Genomic DNA, 15,023 nt, shown 5'->3' on the forward strand with positions numbered 1-15,023 from the left:
ATGACTCACTGCAACACACTGCTGTTCCTGATCTATTGTACTGTCAAGGTAAAGATGAGATGACCTTTCTCACAATCACAAATCCACTTCATAAACACCAAACTCGAAATGGCCCTAATTCAGATTCAGGTGTCCCCTTCTCTTGAATTTAATCATGGGCTGTGGTAGAGCCTTATATTATAATATGCAGCATGTCTCAGTGGCCCTGGTAAGAAGAAACATGCTACACCAAAAACCTCCTAGCATCTATTTATAAGAAATTTCCCTTCAGAGATTGTTCAATTTAAGCAGTGTATTTCATCCAAATGACTTTTCTTGACATGACTGGAGTGCCAGCATGGCTGTAAAAGTTTTATTTCAGTGATGACTTCTTTCACAGCACCGCAGGGTTAGTGACCCACCACTACAGTTAGATCACTTGCCAGTCACATGTCCCTTAGATGTGGAAAAGAAACCAGACACATCAAAGGCACAACTGTAGCTGTCACCATTTGATGATATTCCAAACTGCTGAAACTACCTGAATTTTCGGACTGCCATTGCTCTTTTGCTCTCTTTTACATACAGTCACTCCCTCTTTCTCTCTCTCCATATTCAGACCAAGTCCCTAGTTTGTAAAGGCTGCTACACAAGAGATGTCAAATTTGACCAGGAGAGTTTAATGCTAGTTTCAGTCCTAGATCAAATTGACACCTACCTGTAAATTCTAAGGATTATCTCTGGATAAGAGTATTCTGTTTCCTTTATATGGAACATCCATGGCATCCTACATTTGTAGGTTACTTTATGACATGTACATGTAAACGGCATGACAAATGCAATTTAGTGCTTTTGAAGTTACTAGTAGATGGAACTTAATGTCACCAGTCCAAATTATCCCATACTCAGTTCATCACATTTCCTCTGTAATGAGACACAGGCACACAGCCTTTTTCAGGTACTTCTCTATATGCCTCTTCTCTGACTCACCCTTCTGAGCAGAGGACACTAAGAAAAACTTGCCATTCAGACTTCTTTACCAAAAGACTAATTAATGTAAGAAAGTCTCAGTGATGATCTGTAATTTGACATTCTATCTGGTTAGGAACATTAAAATGAAGATCAACTCACTTTTTAAGACTATTGCTTTTTTTTTTTTTCCCTGCAAAAGGAACTTTGTTACTAGTTTCTAAAGCTTCTTAGTGCACAACATGAGCAATTACATCTATGAGCTGGAAGGTATTACTTCTCAGAATAGAGAGACTTCCCATATATGCATGCACATTTATTCACACTCTGCAAAACCAATAACATGTCTCTTTATGGGATCATGCAACCATCCTGATTGAATTCTATTCTGAAACAACACATCCAACAATACTCAGCTAGCTTACTTGCCACCTACAATGAACGTTCATTATTCAGAAATTTGTCCTTTTTTCCCCTCAATGTGTGTGGCCTTACAGTAAACTTTCTAGTACAGTTAAGTCACAATCAACCCAGCTGTAAATCTCAGATTTCACAACAGGGATATTGCTTCATTAAGCATTTATCATATTGAGGAAAAAACAAAGAAAAATCTGATAAGTCTTTACTGTCAAGGATATCTGGGACAGTTGATGATAATGAGCTGTTAAACTTACCCTTGAGAAGATATTTTCCAGAGAGCTAGTCAAGGATTTCTTTGCCTTGTTTTTCAGAATGTCAAGTTTAAACCGGCCACCACTGGTGGTGCTTTCTGGAATCGCACTGTTAGAAATGACCTGTTGAAATGAGCAAAGACACCATTCAGCTTTGGGAACTCTTTTTTTAATTGTGAAGACTATTTCCAAAGACTAGAGCTGAACCAGGTTACATAACAAACAAAATACCCTTGGCCTGCTTAAAAAAAACCAAAACAGTCTCACAAACAAACAAGCAAATCTACAGTTCAAGGCACATTCCATCTCAAAGACTATATTGTAAAAGCATATCAATTTAACAATACTGTTGCCCATTTCCTTTGCAAGGTAAGTTCCTAGTTTAAACTAAAACTGATGTTCTCTTCATTCCTATTCTTCCTAGATATTATTGCTTGGGTGTGGGGATCAAAGGAGAGAGAAAAAGAAGATTTATCCTCACACTATAAGGAAATACAGGCATAAAATGAATTGGTTGTCTTTCTTCCTGTCATGTCCCCTCAACTTAGAAAACCCAGGCAAGCCACTATAAATTAAATCAGATTCCTTTTCCTGTACAGTCCTTTCTTAATTATAGTACCCAGCTTCTGGTACTCCTGAAGAAATCTAGCAGTGGTCCTACAAGTAATTAAAACAGCATATTAATAGTCTGGGAAGGGGAAGAGGAATAATAAAAAATATTAAAGTAATAATAAATAATATTAATAATAAAAGCAAGCTTTACCGACGGTGCTTCACCAATGTGGATGTGCGTTTTCTGCTTAGTCTCACAGAGCTGACGGAGATGAAAGATCACAAGTTCATTTTCTTCCTGGTCATTGTCAGGCTTCATCTTCTGTGAGTAACAGCAAAGAAAGGAGGTTGTCTTTCAAGTCATGATTTGCTTATTTTTCCTTTCTACCTAGGTATTCCTTGAAATTAACACACTGATACACCGAACACCAGAGTGCACTGTTATTATGTCAAATTGCAATTCTGTCTGTGTGCCTTCACACTCGTGAGCAAGATAGAACAAAAACTGAAAATGTTGCAGGCTGTAGAGAGAAGGGAGCCTTATGCCCATACATTTTGTTTTCTAAGACTGTTATTATACAGCCTTCTAAGTGGCATTAGGAAACCAACCCACTCTATTCTTCAGGAATCCAGAGAGGAGCACAGCCTTTGGAAGCCTAAATCATTGTATACTTCACCCACTAGAGTACACTGGCTTACACCAGAATACTGTGCCAAAGTCAGAAAATATAAATTCTGAAAATGCTGGACATGTTCCTGATACCTGCATGTCCCTCCTGCTCTCAGCCTACTCCCACTTCACTTTCAAGCAGGGAAACATGTTTACAGGTGATAAACTAAGCTCAGAACAAAAAATAAAGTCTACGTAAGAACACAGAGTATCTCAGCAAAACTGGGAAATAAAACTTTTCCAACAGCAGTGTATCACACATGAGTTTAAGTTGGAGCATGCTATTTCAGTATGATTTTTGGTGGAAAAATAGTAAATTCTAGATCAACTACACAACAAACCAAACAAATCAAAAGCAAAAATATCTAGTTCATTTTATCAAGGTGTTTTTCAAATTAGGAGGAACAGCTTCTAAGGTATTACCTGAACACGTTCAAAAATGTCTGCTTGCTCATTGTCAGTTAGCGATGACAGATGTCTCTGAATTACAAGTTTGGCTCTTGGTGGATAGAGTCCTAGGAAAAGAATGGACCATTAAAGATTCTCACAGGAACTCTCAAAACACTTTTTGACCAAAATGACAGTAGAAGACATAAACCTGCCTTTGAGTTTATACACGTTAAATGTATGACAGTTGTATATCCAACGTATACACGATACAAAATAATTGAGGTTTTGCTAAACCACATGGCTTTGTCTCCTTTCTTTAGCAGCAAAAGTATGACCAGCAGCACTTAAGTGGCTGGCTCCTGTGTAAAGGCCGTGCTCCCTACCCCACCAATGGCTTCTGTCCTAATGCCAAGAGATCACTGACAGCTGGAAGCCTGACAACCATATGGGAGAAGAAGAGGAAAGGAACAGATCAAGGTTACAGCGGGTGAGATAATCAATACATAGGATACTTGGAAGTTTTCAGATGCTTTTAACTGAAAAATTAAGACTAAGGAAAAAAAAAATTAAGAATAAAGGAAAGAATTTCTGGTACTCCATAAAGTGCACATTTTGTCACAGAGGTAATTCTAGGAAGTGACAAAAAATGTGAGCGAAAACAAACCCCTTGAACCAGATGAAGATTTTTTTTCCTTCTAAGGTAGATATAATTTATAGAAAATTGCAATCAGAACAAATAAAATATTTTTTCAAAATCATGCAGCTTTAGGTTCTAGACTCAAAGCAGATGGATTAAAAAAGGGGACACTAAAATAAGTTTTTCAGTCACTAAGTAGAAAGTTTATGAAACTACTACTTCAGTACTCTAGTTGTTGCTCCAAGAGAGATTTTATTTTGATACTGGGTACTTTTCAAATTACTTATAATGCCTTATACAGCAGCCTCTATAGTTTAGCATTTACAGAAAACTTTCCCAGCTTAGCCTTACCACTTCTGAATACCTTTTGTTAAACATGGAAACTGTAAGTCACAGCCTAGTAAAATTTCATCCCACTAAGATTTTACACTTGGCTTTTCATCCACCAGAGGGAAGCAAGTGGCAACAGTGACTTTCAATGAATGGGAGAACTGTAAATATCAAGCATCACCATAACCACACCAGAAAATACAAGACTATTTGCTTTTTGTAACACACTTGCTTTTTGTTTTTGCACACAATGCTTTGCAAGGACACATAGCAGAGTGACTATAAAACAGGATCCTAACTTTTTTTAAAAAACTCTATCTTGTAAGACTTTTTGCATATGTTCTGGCATACTTCACTTCCAGAGACACAAACAAAAGTTTGTCTATTCATATCTGAAGGCAGGCTGTTGTCTTAATTTTCTTGATTAGATATTAATCTCCTAACTTAATAATTTATTTTCCTATAATATAAATAGATCTTGAAGTGTGTGAGGGAATAAACACAAAGAAGGAAAAATAACCCCACACAGGAAAGAAGGAACGCACAGGAAAAAAAGATCCTTCTTGATCATGACTGTCTTTTTATGAATCATTTTGAAAGTATGCAACTTGAGAAAAAAAAAAAAACAACAAACAAGTGGAAGGTCAACGGGTGGGTTTTGCTGCTCTGCTTAAGAAAGGTATGATGATGAAAGAGTATGTATTTATAACAGAAGCTGTACTATAGTATCTTTACTGCTAACACGCCACCTCAATACAGAGAATGCTAAGTGACAGTAAGAATTGCATACTGGGATACTTTTCCCTCTTACGTTGTCTAAGTTATTCCTCTAGAAAAATCAGCAAACTGTAATAAGAAGATAAACTCAGCTGCTACCTTCAATTCTTTCACAAAGTTTGTGCAATGAATGCATAGGGCAGGCCTCACACAGTTTGATCTGCGTCTTGGCATTTTGCAGGGCTGCAGCAGTGCTGAAGGCTTGCTTCAGGGTCAGCATTACCTCATCAACCTATAGGGGAAGGAGGGAAAAGAGTATATAAACAAAAATACATGCCATATACACAAAATAAGATTTATAAATCACATCTCAGACAGGTGCTTTACAATTAAAAGAAAAGAGACAAAACCATACAAATCCATTTGCTGTTTTCTAAAGAGATCAAGGTTGAATTCCCAGCTTTCTGCCTTTTCTGTAGATAATCACCATCTTTAAGTTCTGCCAGACAGTGTAATTTTGATGTCTAACTGCAGCTACTCAAGCTTACTGGGAAAGCACCCACTATTTTAAGAAACTACAAGTGAGAATTTTTGGCTTGAATATATGCTGGCTAAATAGCATTAATTTCTTTAGCTTTGAGTCTCTCCTGTAAACTGCACGTGTTCCCTCTTAACCTCTGTCGTCCCACCACAAAACCATCTCAGCAGCAATCCCCATAGACCCATCCTTGCTGCCAGACAGGAGCTTCCCACAGCAGTTCACTTTTCTGCTGGATACCAGACTGCCTACCAGCTTCATCACAATCACTACACAGCCTTAAGTACTGCTGCCCTGCAGTCTGCCCTGCAGTCTGCCCTGCAGTCTGCCCTGCAGTCTGCCCTGCAGTCTGCCCTGCAGTCTGCCCTGCAGTCTGCCCTGCAGTCTGCCCTGCAGTCTGCCCTGATCTTTCCTCTCCCACTACCACCAACACAGCAGTGCGATGTTCCCACTCACCAGCACTAGAAAAGCTCAGCTTGTATCTAACAAAGGTAGAGTTCACAGCATTTCTCCACATTCGCTCAAATATGCTCCCAGACCTGGCATACAAAGCACTTGGAGCGCCCCTCTCTGTACTTCAGGGAAATACAGTGCTTATTAAAAGCTGTTTGCTCAGTCTCAGCATTAGCAAGGAAAGAGAGAGACAGCAGCTTGAGAGCAATTTTAGGAACTAAATCAGTATTCTACTTCAGAATCAGGTCTTCACTCTGCTTGTTACTTTGTTTTATAAGCAGGAAGAAGAAAGCTGAAATATTTGAGACCAAAACCATGCAGTTTGACATTAAAAACATACAGACTTTTTTGAAGGTCTGTCACTTGGGGTTAAAAAAAAAAAAAGTAGAAAAGGAACCTGAATGTAGAAATTTGAACTAGTTTGTGTCCCAGTATGTGTAGGCTTGTTTTGTTTGCTTTAAACATCTCAGATTTAAGCATTACCAATAATTTTTGGGTGCTTTCTCTTCTTAGCAATAAAGCAGAAGATTGAACAGTAAATGTCCATCTTACAACATGGACTGGTAAGATTTTTAATTTGGCTACAATCCCTCTCCAATGCAAGATCCACAGAACAGTGCTAAGCATATGGATTATGACTACTCTAAAATCATAAGAACTATAGCACAATATAAGAACTGTAAGTAGGCTTAGAGCAAATATACACAAGCCTCCCAACACAGCCTGCCTGACAGTGGAGAATCTGGAAAGCTCTGCACTGCCAGAGTCAAACTGCCACCAGGATCCGAGTGACTGCATCTGAAAGTAGCTCAGGAATGTTTATTTCATATTGCAGTGTGGTCAAGCCCACACATATCTGTACTAGAATAAGCAAAGAGGTTCATAAAAAACATGGGGGTTTTATACACCACTTAAGTCTTTGAATTATGCATGGTCAGATTTATCAATAGGTCAGGCGTAACATTTTCTGTTATTACAATGATAAAGCTGATTTCATAGCAGCTCCCATTTTGACAAAAATGCAACCTCAGCTGCCATGGTACATCTGGTGCTGTTAGCTGTTTGAAGTTTTAGCGATATAAATCTATTCACTCTCAAGCTTGTCAATGGATTAATAAATTACATTTTCAGCAAGACAGAAAAGTGATTTTTAAGTTTACAAGAGAAAGAGTAGGTGTTACCAGCATAATCAAACAAACATGTTTCAGAACAGGAAACAACTTCTTTTAAAGTGCCACAGTTTTAAAATGAAAATGGAGTAGTCAAAATTATTTCCTGTATGCATCTCACACTATTAAGCTACCTGTTATCAGTAAAATCAGTGATATCTGGAACTTCAGTTAATTGATACATACTTTATACAATGTTCAATGTACTTTTTTATAGTTATATACATCCAGAAATATTATGGTTTTCTTCTTCTGTGATCAGATGCTGCTATTTTCTTCTCCTGAGGAACAAAACACACTACAGGGAAAAAGCTAAAGCCAGATGTAGGCTTAAGACACATGCAGGATCAGCCAGTAGTTTAAATCCTACCCTGAAGGGTATGTTTGGGTTTTATCATCAGCTTTGTTACTGATTCAACACATGTCTTTGCACTTTTAATGGGGAACCAAGTCTCTCAACAGTTAGAATTGGAAGAGTTACAACCAAATACAGAGCCCAAATATGCTCCCAGTCACACACCCACACGGATTCAACTATTTGTTACTGATATCTGCATCAGCAGAGTAGCACGATATGGCCGTGTATGAACAGAATGTTCACACCTCCTATTGCAAATTTGCATAGGCACAGCTGACATCTTGCACCTGAGCAGATGTGAGCACTGAGGCTCAGCTGGCACAGCAGAATAACAGACTCCTATTGCTCAGGAAATGCCTTGGAAATGCTCTGATGAAATGGTTAGGATCATTAATAAATACTCACCAGAGACTCACTTGCACATTGGAACACGTAGCAAACATACTGGCTTAACCCAGGTTCCACAGATTCTCGGCAAATAAAACCAAAGTGATCAACGTGTTTTATACCCTAAAAGAATTTAAAAAGAGCATTAGTGGACTATTTTATAAACAGGTATAGTTTCCAAAAATTTGGATAACTATAAATGCATATCTCTAATGTTCTATTTCACCAGTAGTATAATTATTTTTAAATTGCTTTTTGTATTTAAGTTATATAAAGATCTTTATATAATCAAAACCAAATACAATAAAGGTAGACCAGAATTTATTCCATCAGCAAAACTGAATTTTCAGGGAAGCAAACTAAAGACTGCTGGGTTGCATTTGGAATTGCCTCCACAGTGAAAATTTGATTTTATAAGCCATACTAAAACACAAAATTGGAGAAGTATCAGGGTAACAGGAGACTCTTGCTTTTTTTTGTGTTAGGACTACACAAAGAGAAAAGAAAAAGAGGGAATGAGTGGCAACCTACAGAATTCCAACTAAATTCTGATATAAATTCTTTGAGACTGAGTTACATACCAGAAGTTTTAAGACTTACTACACATTACTACTGTCACTTTTTTCCCAAGATCTTAGTATAACAGCTTGACAGGGAACGCTGCCTTGCTAAAAACAGCATTGAGAAGATCAAAGACAGCTGCTTCCTAAGAAGCACTATATTCCCAATCTCAATTCATGGGAAATGACTCACTATTGTTAAAGCTTTTGCCAATGTTTTTATCATCTGAGTATGGTAATAGCAGATTTTCTCCAAATGAAAACCTAGTCCCTCAAGTTCAAATACAACAAAAATCAGAACACAGCTGCTTGGATCCATCTCCAAAGAAAACACCTATATATCATAAAAGAGAGGAGGAGGCAAAGCAACTTGCCTGTCACTACAGAGAACACTCTAGACAAAATTGGAAATGCAGTACGTGACAGACTGAACATATTGTCACTACACACTGTTGTTTTTAAAAACAAAATTCCAAAAGTCACTTTTGTGCCACTTAAAACTTAAGAGGTGCAGAGGGTTGCTAAGATGAGACAATTAGCATTAGCTGAACCGTAGTCCAACTAATCTTGATTTCATTTTCTTATGACATATGAAGTCTTCAAAAGCATAAAATAATACAGGTCAGATGCATACACATGTTGATCTACAGAACAGTGAAGTGCTGAGTTCTGTTTTGCAATAAAACATAATTATTAAAGGTGGTTTGGTGAGATGCCAGTTCCCTCCTTACTGACAGTGCCTGAACAAGTCTACTGCTGTCTTGATTTCTCAGTCTCCACAGGAGAAAGTTTGAGGGGGGAGACAGATGTGACACTTGCCCTACTGAAGCACAAATAGGACAGTATGTTCCTAAATCAACAGTACTTCCATCACATTTCTTTAAAATGATGGCTTCAAGAGGTCATGACAAAAGAGCCAGGTTTTCTGTTGTTCTGGGTTCCCTCAAGGGGAAGGCTCCAACAAGAAAACTTCTAAAGCTATTTGATATCTGAGTTTAGACTGCACACACAGAGGTTTATCATCAATTATGTCTGCTGCTTTACAATTGTAAGGAGTGTGGATAATTACATGAATGCAGCAGCTCAACCATGCTTAAACTATAGGATAAAAAATAGCTTTATTAGACCGGACTAAGAGAATCCAGAATGCAAACTGGCAATGACATCTCCTTTTCATTGTTTGTAAAGCTTGGAAGGACAAATATTCCTAAGTCACAGTCCCACAATACATAGTAAATCACTGCCCTATAAATCTGTAACAGAGGAGCCCTGGAGCTAGCCCCAAGTTCTTAAAGGAAGTACTGATGAGGTTTATGCAACCAATGCTTAGTCTTGAAAAAATTAGTATATTATTTCTATTGAACTCAGAACCCCCTTGACTTCTGTAAAGTAACTGTTTCGCATTAAAAAAAAAATTCCAAAAGTATTGTGACTGCCTCTTTGAGTTATTCAAGAATGCAAAGTAACAGAAACTTTACTCCAAATGAAAGTGAAGAGGTGGAGGGAAAACCACCTCCAAAGTCCAACACACAGAATTACCTGACACTATTTATTGTACGAAGTTATTTTCCTGAAGGAAAGATGGGCCTTGAAGGTTTTCCATGGTCTTATTGGTCACCATACTTTAAAGTCAGCAGATAAAAGCTTGTCCCCACTTAGGATTGTTTTGTTTGACTATTATAAGTATGTATATACAATCTAGGATCCCAGTACCTAAAGCTGAAGTGTCACTTCAGAACACCCAAAAAGCAGGAGAAGACCCACGCCATCAACAAATTCTGCTTTCTATACCTCTGCTTTAAGATCATTTTGATTTGTATTTATTATAAAGCTATTACTACACTGTTTGATGATACTGTCCCATTCTGTGTTTGCATTAGCTTTTTTCCTCTACCAAAAGCAATACAAATTGTAGTTAAAATGTAGAGTCAATTTAAGGACCTGGACCTTTAGTTGGTAGCTCAAGACTCCACTTGAGTTACAAGCATTGCCTAATTCCTAATTTGTCTAAGCATTGGTAGCCCAGTCATGCATGAGCAGACTGGTTATTAGCATTAAAATGAATGCACTTGGGGGTGAAATACAGATTTAGAGAACAACAAAAGCATACTTTAAACTAGAATAATCATGTTTAAGGAGGTTTGGTGTGATGTGGCATGGCAAATGAAAAGAGATAATAAAGTAAGACCTCAAACCAAAAAGTGTCTGTAGTAACTGGTGCTGAACAAGAGCAAGATGGAAAGGTGAACATCTTACCTTTGATATTTAACTTTACAAGAAATAATTATTTATTACTGTACATCGCTAGGTACACCTATTACCATATTCTCCAGAAGAAATTATGCAGGTGAACTGCTGTTATTCCAAAGAGACGATTTAATGCTCTCCTCCTTTCATTCTGAAGGCTTTCAGGAACTTATCTGCTCAAAAACAGTACACTCAGAGCACCCTAAATGGAGATTAAACTGCTTCCAAAAATATACTTAATACTCTCCCAAAGCACAAATAGTTTATACTTTGTTTGCTGATGAGTGATTGAAGTTGCTGCTATTACACAGCTCAGACTGGTTATTTTGCACTCATATTTTCTGGACTTTCCTGGAAAAAGAATTCTACATTTCTTTTTTTCTCCTGCCTATAGACCAGCAAGGCAACACAGCTGAAGAACAAATAAAATCTTTTTCTTCTGATGATCTACATATTGCTTCTTATTAATGCCTACCTGAGAACATGAGGAGATATCTTTAAAATTCTTTTCAAACACAACAGATTTGGTATCTGGACTGATGAGGTTAACTTCAAACCTTCCAACCTAAGGGAGAAAAAAATAAATCTAATTTATGCCTGTAGCATTTACAGCAACAGAAATGTCAGAATTCTGCCTTTTCTTGCTCACATAGAGTACCTTTCGGCACAACAGCTTACTCAGCAGGAACAAGGGTGCCAGGGTGCTGTAATTCTGCCCATGTTTTGTAAGAATATTTCAGCAAGAACAATACACTCAGTTGAATAACAAAAACTACTTGGAAAAAAACATAGTTTTTCTTCCCCTCCCCCACCTTTTTTCTTCTTTATTTTAGTCCAAAAATCATGTATGACAGACAATACTAAAACCTTTAGGAAACAATGTGACTAAAATAAAAGATGGGGAAAAAAAGGGAATTCTTGGTTTTTAAATTATAGTATAGATTAACTGAGAAACTAAGATAATACTTTTTGGTTGGTAGTAGTTCCAAATAAGAAAGAGTAGCTTGTGCAGCAGCTACCTTTCAGCTTTCCCAAACTGCTCCTCAAGCCCATGGAATTTATTCTATAGACCTCAGATTTTTTCAGCTAAATCTTGTTCATTACTGGTGATAAGCTGTGACTTTCTGAAGGGCAATGCATTCTCACTTTAGATATCATTTCCCCAAGAGAATAAAAATAAGAATGATCCTTAAAACAAATGGAAAGACAAAATCCAGGCATTTAGCCCACTGTTATTTTAAGGTACAAAGATTTTTCCTTTTATGGGTCACCTCCTTTATGCGTCCTTCTATTTCCTCAAAACAAGTTCCAAAGATGTGAAATGCACTTCAGGCAAGAGAAGAAATAACCATTGTAGCCTGAAGGAAGAAGCCTTCAGTGCAGAGATGTTTGAATGCTCATCTGGTAAAGAGGAGTCATTAATACAAATTAACAAAAAGAGACTGGCTCAAACACAAGGCTGTGGAAGTCTCAAGTGAAGTTTTTTTTCTTTTTAAGTGCAAAAAAAAAAGAGGTTTTCTTTGCATGGTAGTCTTCATTGATTCTCTTTTTGAAAGAATATTCATGTTTTTCAGCTAGGTTCTAAATATCACCAACACAGACAATCCAGAACTGCATATAAAATACTTATTTCACTAAAAACTCTGCTCCTTTAAGTGATTACTCCATAAATAATTATTTTTTCTTAAAATTTGCCTGAGCTCATGAGTTGAGGTGAAAGTTCAGCTACTTGTGTTCCAACCATTTATGAACAGATACAAAAGTATTTATGACAAATCATGAAGCCATACTGGATCCACATTACTTATCTTGCAAAACTTGTCTCAAAATGCACAGGGGAGGAAGATACCATACAAAACCAACAGGAAATTGCTCGTCCTAGAACACACCTGGAACAACATTGTCCTGTTCTTCTCAGAATCTGAGGGCTGAACGTGACTGGGAGCACTTGCGTGTCTTCTGCGGGACTGTGTTTTCAGGTTTGTGTCGTGAACCCTTCTCTGCATCACTGCAGTGACACTGCTGCACCGGGAGCGAAACTCCTGCTGCTCATCAAAGCCAGAGTCCTCTAAAATCCGCTCTGGAAAGAAGCCACGAGTGCTGGCCAGGTTGGTCAAGTTGGTCTGGCTGCCAATCGTAAACATTGCAGCACGCCCTGAGGTGCTGTTTGGGCTGTCCAGCTCCTCAAAAGGGCTGTCCAGAGGAGAAGCTGGCACATTTTCTTCACACAGGGGCAAGTCCAAGCTCGACTCATTATTCCGCTGCTCGTTTAACAGTTTCAGGCGCTGGCGCTCATGGAGGCTGAATTTCTCTATGCAATCATCAATTAGTGTGGAGGGAGCTTTCTTGTGAGCCACTGTCACCTTTCCACAGTACAAGACCTCAAATTTTTGAGAGTCATAGAAGGCATCTTCACTATCCTTACTTGGTTTGGCATCTTCTTTCAGTGCTGCTTTAGAGACTTGTCTTATGCTGCTGATGACATCAGGAACCTAAGGGGACAGTGTGAAAGGCCTTTTTAGTACCCACAAATGACACAGCAGACACAGTGATGCATAACACATTTGTTAAGATACGTATTTACAGAAGCTATTTCTCCAGCAGAATGCCACAAGCCTCTTGGCAAAGAATATAAAATCAGTAAAGTCTAAATCCTGTATGGACAATTTATGCAGCGGAAGAAGAGCAAATAATTTCTAATTTTTTTCCTGGAATGTCTTCCAGTACATAAGGTTTTAAATTACCAGAAGGTCGATTGGCAAATGTTCACATCCTTTTTGTTTCTTTGTTTTTACCGAGACTACCTTCTCTTTCCCATTGTCCTCTGCCCACATTGGCATGTTTTACTGCTGTGTTCTGTAAAGGGCCATCACTGTTCCTTTGTTTTTATTCTGCAGAGACACTTATTCTATTCTTAAGACTTTCGGGAACAGTTTTGTGAAAAGGAGACCAGCGATCCCCATCAGTTTCAACTGACACTTTTGGAATAGAGGTAGCAAGAATATGGACATTTTACTGAAGTACCATGTACAACGGAATTAGGTCTCACTTATTATCAACTATAAAAACCATGCCCCATCCATCCTGTGACACAGTTCACCTTAAGGTCACACTTGCCTGCTGCCTCAGTCATTGTGCCATTAAGCAGCATACACAAATCTCTCTTCTCCTCTGCACAGACCCCTACAATACCCTGTAGGGCCAAACTGCACATTTCCAGAAGAAACTCACAATTTCAGCCCTGTATCACACAGTCTTTCAAAGACATCTGGTTCTTCCTCCATTTTATCCCAATCACCCTGGGAGGAGTCTGCTTTCAGTACCAACATATTTAATATGAGAGCTCATTTTTCATTTTCACAAAAGAAAACAAGGACTTCCCCAACTCTACTAACTGCAGATCAGAGCAGTAATAGTTGCTCTTTTGACAGTATCTACTCTTCTGAACCATACCCTCTTTCCCACACGTCCCATTTTGTCTAAAAGTATAATGAATGGCATCACACTGCATGCACTGGGGAAGTTACTAGTGACAATGAGATAAAGAAAGAATATCAATCCAATTTTCTTTGCAAGAGAAATCAGTTCTCAACATTCAACTAATTAAATATAATCAATCAACAGTTTTTGTATTCTATACAGCTTCCCACTATAATATTTGAAATTTTTCAAAGAATTTTTCTATTAAAATAAGGTAACTTCAAAGTCACACCTCAAATAATCCATGTTCTCTACAGTATCTCTTTCTTTCAGTCACACGATACCAGCTGAAGCTTGCTACTGAGGCAGCAATCTCATCTACCAACACTTCTGCAAGTCAGAGTGGAAAATTACCTCATCTTAATCCCCATCTCCCATTACACACTCCTCATCCCTTGGGCATTCAACTCAAATCTGCTTCCAGTTCATTTATTGCAAAATGAAGTTCAATTACCCTGAGGTTTGCTGACCCTTTGGCTTCTATCCCTTTAGACGTCACCATCATCTCAGTTTCCAGTGAGGCTAAAAGCTATGTCTAGATCTGACAGAGATACAAGAGTGGAACTGTTCTTCCCTCATTTTCACTACCGGGCTGTTTTACCATCACCCAAGGTGCACTTCCTCCCAGCCATGGCAGTTCAGCTGGACATGCAAAAGCTCACCTTGCACTTGCCTGTTTGTAATCCAAGATGCAACCCTTTTTCCACTGATTGGTCTCTTATTCTCTCTATGGACTGTGCTTAAAGAAGCTCTAGAATTTAAATTCCTTAGTTATCTATTTTAACAAAATTCACAAACTAGCTATCTCTTAATTAAAATTGCCCCTTTTAGAATCCATAAGCTGTTACAGGGCAATTCACACATATTTCTATTCAAAGTACAGTGACAAATGATAATTCTATTCAAAATGCATACA

The 15,023-nt window shown here is 38.0% G+C and overlaps 1 protein-coding gene across 4 annotated transcripts in view; it reads right to left on the bottom strand.

Annotated features, from left to right (window-relative positions):
- TBC1D4 (TBC1 domain family member 4) overlaps positions 1-15,023 on the bottom strand; it is a 98,510-nt gene that overhangs the window by 29,127 nt on the left and 54,360 nt on the right. For all 4 annotated transcript variants that reach the window (XM_068182370.1, XM_068182368.1, XM_068182367.1 and 1 more), the window contains exons 2-8: positions 12,517-13,119; positions 11,103-11,192; positions 7,839-7,943; positions 5,075-5,207; positions 3,265-3,356; positions 2,383-2,493; positions 1,623-1,742 (exon numbers count right to left, since the gene is read on the bottom strand). In XM_068182370.1, the coding sequence (XP_068038471.1) occupies positions 1,623-1,742; positions 2,383-2,493; positions 3,265-3,356; positions 5,075-5,207; positions 7,839-7,943; positions 11,103-11,192; positions 12,517-12,771 (906 nt within the window). In that variant the 5' untranslated portion in view covers positions 12,772-13,119. The remainder of the gene's footprint in view (positions 1-1,622; positions 1,743-2,382; positions 2,494-3,264; positions 3,357-5,074; positions 5,208-7,838; positions 7,944-11,102; positions 11,193-12,516; positions 13,120-15,023) is intronic.

Source organism: Anomalospiza imberbis, chromosome 2 (assembly GCF_031753505.1).
Source record: "Anomalospiza imberbis isolate Cuckoo-Finch-1a 21T00152 chromosome 2, ASM3175350v1, whole genome shotgun sequence".
NCBI lineage: Eukaryota > Metazoa > Chordata > Aves > Passeriformes > Viduidae > Anomalospiza > Anomalospiza imberbis.